Source organism: Tupaia chinensis, unplaced genomic scaffold (genome assembly GCF_000334495.1).
Source record: "Tupaia chinensis unplaced genomic scaffold, TupChi_1.0 Scaffold000009_1, whole genome shotgun sequence".
In the NCBI taxonomy this organism is placed as follows: Eukaryota; Metazoa; Chordata; class Mammalia; order Scandentia; family Tupaiidae; genus Tupaia; species Tupaia belangeri.
This window is the reverse complement of record NW_006159439.1, coordinates 1,406,779-1,414,039: the sequence shown is the minus strand read 5'-3', so window position 1 is coordinate 1,414,039 and position 7,261 is coordinate 1,406,779. Positions and strand designations below refer to the sequence as shown.

The 7,261-nt window shown below is 35.5% G+C and overlaps 1 protein-coding gene across 2 annotated transcripts in view; it reads right to left on the bottom strand.

The window, feature by feature from the left end:
• Positions 1 to 1,445: 1,445 nt before the first annotated feature.
• Positions 1,446 to 7,261, bottom strand: part of EPHA3 (EPH receptor A3) — a 404,175-nt gene continuing 398,359 nt past the window's right edge. For both annotated transcript variants that reach the window (XM_006139867.2, XM_006139868.2), the window contains exon 17: positions 1,446 to 4,065. In XM_006139867.2, the coding sequence (XP_006139929.1) occupies positions 3,960 to 4,065 (106 nt within the window). In that variant the 3' untranslated portion in view covers positions 1,446 to 3,959. The remainder of the gene's footprint in view (positions 4,066 to 7,261) is intronic.

Below are 7,261 nucleotides of genomic sequence, written 5' to 3'. Positions count from 1 at the left end.
CCAAGTGTATACACTTGTTTTTTTTTTTTTTTTTTTTTTTTTTTGCTGGAGGTCACATGCACTCCCCAGAGAGAAAGAGTAGGAGAAAAAATACTCCATAAGGCATGGTCACACTGAAATTCCTTCTTTTCTATCTCTCCCTCATTTTGGGAATTCTGAGCATGTATGCACATGTTTCTGAAGCCACTGGGCTAGGTTGCATTAACCACCAAGCTGCAAGGAACTGATCTGATCAGCTGTCTTATTTTGCATGTACTTTATATCAACTTGTTTGGTTTTCATGTGTAACAATTTTCTTTAAGTAGACCACAAATGACAGGGGACGCACCTTATACAAAATATCAGGTGTGTTCTATTGTGTGGTTTGTAGTTGCAGTTGTTTGTTCTTCACTTTTATTTGTTCTGTTTGGCCTATACGGAATCTCTTCCTTCTTTGTTTCATAAAAAATATTCTGACATAATTCACTGTGACACATCTAATCCTTGTAGAGTGCCCTTCCATATGACCCCACCCACTAATCTCCAAGTGTATGTACAGAATTGAGTACTGGTCAATCTGAGTTTTGAATTTCCTGACCAAGAGTACTAGGACTGGTGACCCAAGAAAGCTCTCATGGTTTTTACTGGAACAATGGAGTTAATTATTTTCACAAGAATTTCCATGTAGAATTGTATTAGTCAGAGCATCATTTTTCTACCTTATGAAAATATATTGTCTACAAAATAACAAACTTAGAAGAAAAACAGGGTAAATGGTAGAAACCTAACCCAGAAGACATTTCTTGAACTCCTGGTTCCACCTTTGCCTGATTTCTCAGTTAAGGAGTTTACAGACTTTTCAATCATATGAGCTATTTTTTTTTTTTTTCAAATTTTGCCAGAAGGCCTGTGTACTCACCAAAGAGAGAGACATAGAAAGAAGGAGATCAAGAAAGTACCCCATGTGTATGATCACACAGTAATAGCTTCGCTACCCTCTCTCCCTTCTTTCAGGACCTTGTGCACACATGCAAATGGTCCTGCTGTATTTCTTTATTAGCTAGGCTCAGGATTCAAACCATAAAACAACAAGTTGGCCTACAATTTTCTTCTTGTATTAAACTAACTTATTTGGTTTTTATTACTTATAATCTACTGAGAACTGCCTGATACAGTTGTATTCATTAACTATGAGAACAGTTAGCTGTTTTGTGTTTTTTTTCCTTATAGTAATAAAATATGTACCAAAAGAAAAAAATGTGGATTATATAAGATGGATCCCTCCTCACTAATTGAGGAAAAAGAGATAGAAGCACAGTTTTCATGACTTATATAAATTTCACTATTTTTCTATTTAAATAAAACAATGTTTTATATTGTTAAAAAAGCTTCAAAGACCACTTCTGTATTCCAATCTGTAAAAATATTTTCATTATGTTTATTATAAAAATATAAATGTTTCCACTACAAATCATTTTACATTAGTAAGAGGCCATCTACACTGCACAACATAAACTAGATGAGTCATGTTTTTAAAAGACAAATTTAGAGTAAACGCATCTCGTCAGTCATATCACATTTATACGTGGCTTAATTGATACTTAGCACAGCATAAACTGAGTGAGTTACCAGAAATAAATAATATATGCAAATCAAATTTAAGATACAAAACTGATAATATGGTACATAAACATTGTGAAGGAATTGTGGTTTCATATTATTTGAAGTCAATGCTGTTCCTGTAAAAAGAGATGGCCATAAGCACTCTAGTACCTCTACTTGACAGTTAAGAATAGTACACTTATGTTTACATATGTACAGGGTAAGAACTGTGTAAAGCAAATTTATAAGATCTCAAGTAGAAAAACACTGAAAAATGAGGAGCAATATACTGTGTATACAACCTCTATTTTCAAACAGAAACCACAGCCAAAATAATTTGAAATGTCAATAGATTCCACATTACCCAACTTCAATTAGCTTCTGAAAAGCACTTACTTTGTAGAGTATGATCAGAATTGTGTCTGAAAAAGTAAATGCAAGTCTGGAAAACAATTAGTTTTAGGCCATATTCAGGTCTCATTCTAAAATTCCAAAACACAAAATACTTGATTAAAAAATACCTGTAGTAGCAGGCTTAAGTTAAATTTGTGATTAATCTTTTGAAAAAGTTCATGCTCTTGTATATCCAATACAGTATTCTGGTAGCTTGATTTGACTATAAGGAATATTGCCAACATTATAGGAACAATCTCTTACCTGGAAGAACACAATCTAAGCTTTATTGCACTAAATCTACAACAGATTAGCACATGTGAATTTTCTGGAATTTTCAGTTTTATTTCAATAGTGCTTTATTTTGCATAAGAACATAAAGATTGCAGCATTGTTTTATCCATTCTACTCTTATGACATATGCATTTCTCATACCCATTAGCATTAGAAAGAGTATAGACAGAGCTAATATGTTGCTTCAGGATGTTTTAATAGCTAAATTTCCACCATCCTTTCAAATAATACTGAGCAAGCTCATATTAGGCCTTTAAGTAAGAGTAAATTTAAATGCCTTCAATGAGAGATCTTTTGATTGCCTGTATATTTTGTGGTATTTGCTACGAGACCAGCTATTCCACAAATGATGTGTTGAATAACCTTAAGGAAGTTGGATTCACCTAAGTTATTATATACCAAAACCACAACAGGTATATCGAAATGGAAGACTCTTAAAGATAATACCTAGTACTGATGATTGCAATGTTTAAGTAATTGACCTAAACCCCTGTGATATAGATGGGTAATTTAGTTATCATCATTCCCTATAAAGAGCTCAGCAAGGTTAAGCAAAGTTAAGTGAACAAGTGATGTTTTTACTCATGCATTGGCCTATAGATTGTATTGCCAATTAATGCAGCTACCTAAATAGGGTTCCAATTCTTTCCAGTGTAGCTATTCTCAGGAGTTTTAATATGGCTCCTTCGCCCTGAAGGGAGATGATGGTCTCAAAGCACCAAAGCAGGAAAGGTATGTCATGTAGTTGAAAATCCATTACATACAAGCCAGTATATTACACTAAATTAACATAGAGTTTATAATAAATGGAGAGACAAAAATGAATGGGATAATTCAGACCGTGATAGACTTTTTAGTATATGACAAGAAAAAGATTTAATTTAAAAAAAAATACTAAGTGGATGGTTCAAAAATTCTAGAAAGAAACCTATCATTCTTTGTGTCTTTTTAAACATGTTTCCTACTGCTGACAATTTGAGAGAGCATTTGGCACTTGGCTGTAGCAAATCCAAATGAAATCATCAAAGCATAAATATAAAACAATAAAAAAATTCAAAAGAAAATAAATACGTACTTTTTTTTCAAAAATTAAAGACTTTTTTTACATGACATACTTAAGGAAGCTAACAAGGAAAAAATGTATAGTACTTAAAACAACTACAAACTTTATGTCTATATGCTTTAAACAGATAAAAGAGAATAATACAATGATAAGGTAGTAAATATGGCCAGATAGCTTGAGGTATAAATTCCTCTATTTTTCTTGCTTTTAAAGAAACAAAATACCTGTAACAGATTTCTTCTGTGTATAAAAATATCCCAAGTCTTTTCATTTGTGGCTATTCATAAATACTGCCACTATGTCCTTTTTGTTATTTCATCTACTTTTTTTAATAGTCAGTTTCAGATCAATGGCTCTAGGCTAGTTCTTTGTCACTTTGCACTGAAGAGGTTTAATTTAATCAATCAACTAGTATTAAAATCAACTACAAACCAAAATACACCCACCCATCCATCCACTAAATAATAGAAGAAAAAAGAGTTTTTCAATTCCATTTTTAAGGCATTTGTACTCATATCTGAGTGTCTTATAGGACTTGAAACTTCCAGCAATATCTCCAGCACTATTGTCTGTCTACAGAAGGATGCTACATTTTCCACAGCCACCACTTCCTTCCAGAAGTTGTACTTTACACTGGAACTGGACCATTCTTGGATTGTGTTTCTAGAGCTTTAATGCTACTAATGATCTTCTTCTGTGGCCCAACCACGGTGACACCAACCTTTTTCATGTCACTGTGAAAACAGAGAAAGAGACATAATCCTATGAAAATCATGGTTTTGGAGAGATAGTATATAAATAGGAGGTATTTACCTAGCAAAACTTGCACATCATATATTCCACTATTTTGTACTCGATATTGTATCATCCATGTGTTAGGTCCTCTATACAACCTCTATTTTAGGGAGAAATATAGATTACATAATGAGTTGCATGAGTTTCATAGTGTCTCCTCAAAATTTCTCTCCATCTAGAACCTCACAATGTAACTTCATTTGGAAGTAGGGAATTTGCAGATGTAATTATGACGGCAATGAAGATGATATCATACTGTATTATGGTGGGCTCTAAAGTCAATGAGAATGTTCTTTCTAAGGGTCAGATAAGGACAAAGAGAGGAGGGCTATGTAAAGGTAGAGGACAAAATTGGAGCTATATTGCACAAGGCCAGGAGCACCAGGATCCATCAGAAGCTAGAAAATGTGAGGAAGGATGTATGTCCAGAGACTCCAGAGCAAGTCTGGCACCGCTGATGTCCTGACCTCAGAGTTCTCGCCTCCACAAACGAGAGAAAATAAACTGTTGTTAAAGTGAATAAGTTTGTGGTAATTTGCTATGAGATTCTTTGGAAAGTAATACAAATGGTCCCACCTTCATTATGGGACTTCTATGCTCCTTCCTTGAATCTAGGCCAGCTCAGGGACTATTTTGACTAATAGAATATATTAGAAATGACATTGTATTAGATCTGCATTCAGATCTTAAGAATGTGCCAGATTCTATTTGTTTTTTAAAATTTATTTAAAAAAAACATTATTTATTTATTTCTTCCACAAGAGAAAGACAAGTACCCCGCGGGTTCCTATGCCTTGATTGACTCCCAGTCAGCCTGGATTGAATTCAGAGACACATGTACACATGCTCAGTGTGACTTATGAGGTCCTGGGCTATGACGCAAACTCAAGACCTTTCCCAGGTAGGCCCAGCTGCTTTATTATTGTGTCACTGCCAGCCCTCAGGTTTGACTTCTCATCTCTTGAGACATCCTCTTTGGGGCTCCAGAGCTACCACGTAAGATGTTTCACTACCCCCTGATGATGGCACTGGAGAGGCCATGTGCAAACACTATGGTCTACAATCCCAGTTGAGACCAGCTGTGCAGCCACCCGCTCCAAAGCAGACTTCTGAATGAAAACATCTCCAGTCTTCCTGATCAGGTCAGCCCATCTCTCAGCTGAATACTTCAATCCTCACACACACCAGAACATAAAGAATCACTCCCCTGAGCTCTGCTAAGATTCATAACCTAAAACACAGTGACATATAATAAACTGTTTTTATTTTAGCTTTTATGTTTTGGAGCAGTTTGTTGAAAGGCTACAGATAAGTGACATGGTATCGTTAAAGAATAAAGTTATTTCAAAGTAGAAAAAAGTAAATTCTATACTTACTAAATATAAAACAGCCTAAACTCAGAAATGATGCATTAAAATTATAATTATAAGAATATAAGAAAATTCTGGGACCAGGGCATGGCATAATTGTTACATTGCTGGACTCCCACATAGTGGACCGTGGCTCGAATCCTGGACTCAGTAGCTTAACACAAGCGGGGCACGTGTACGTGTGTGCCCAAAACTCCAAGAAGGGAAGGGATTGTAGTGTGGCCATCCCCCCCAGGGTGTGACTTCTCACTTTCTGCCTCTCTTTCTCTCTCTGTCTCTCCAGTGAGCACATGTGACCCAGAGCAAAAAAAAAAAAAAAAACTCTCTCAAAAAAAAGAATATAAGAAATATTTAGAAACACACAATAATTTATTTGAATATATATAAATTATTAATTATATATGATTATATATTTTATTTAAAATAATTAGTTAAGGACTCATTCAGGTCTTACATGAATATCCTTCTCTACAGAAAACATTCCTGACATTCTTACATAATATTATGAAACCTCTCTGATTTGGTATCTCCACTTCCTATTTTATTATTTGTCCAAAACATTCCTTACTCTCCACAATAGCATTTCACTTTTCTTCCTGATTATTTTCTCTCTTTGTCTTATTCTCACAAGAATGTGAGTTTTTTGTGAATAGGGATTCTTATTTATCTTGTATTTTAATTATCAACACTACCCTAAACAATAACTGTCATTTATTAGGGGCTAAATATATATCTACTAAAGAAAGATATACAAAAATATATTTTTCAAGCAAAGTTGACTAGGGAGTTTAAATACCATTTAGCTAGGAGAGCTAGGTAAATTAAGAATAATAAGAAGCAGAAATACCTGTGTGAATACACAAGACACACACATACAAACACACATTCACATAGGAGTTCCTTTATATTGAACACAAAGAAAATAAAAATGGAAAGTTTCACTATATAGATATCAACTAATCAATTTCTTAAAAAGCGGATCCCTTGTGGCCAGCAGGTAATGTGGTGGTTAAGGTGCTAGATCCCACGTGGCCAACTCTGCAGAAGTTCCAGAAGTCCCAGAACCAGCAGTTTGAAAAGCATGCCAGGCACATGTGCTTGTGTGTCCCAAATCCCAGGAGAATAGAGGGGAAGAAACTGTGGCATGGCCATCTGCCCTGCAGGGTGATTTCATACTTTCATTCCCTCTCTGTCTCTTTCTGGTGAGTACATATGCCCTATAGCAAAAAAAAAAAAAAAAAAAAAATAATGTAAGTAGGGACTAGCAGTTAGCATAATGGTTATGTTGCTGGACTCCCACGTAGTCGACCGTGGTTCGCGTCCTGGACCTAGTGGTTTAAAAGTTAAGTCGGGCATGTATGCGTGCATGCCCAAAATCCCTAGAGGAGAATGGAGGAGAAGGGATTGTGGCGTGGCCATCCCCCCTGGGGGGTGATATCTCGCTTTCTGTCTCTCTGTCCTCTCTCTGTCTGTCTGGCCAGCTCATGCGCCCTATAGCAAAAAAAACCTCTCAAAAACAAAAAAATAAATAAACAAAAAACAAGCAAAAAAACGTAAGCAGCCAATAGGTAATCATTTAAGGATCAATGCACATCTATTTCAAACACCAGTTGCATGAAATTAAGGAAGAGTGTTCTGTAATGCTGGAACCGTGCAGTTAACACAAGCTGAGTATGAAAGAACTGCCCCTCGTGCCTAGAGCAAGGACTCGGCTGAGGAGAACTGTGTGCAAGGTCAACAGTTTTACGAGTTCTGGACCTCACCT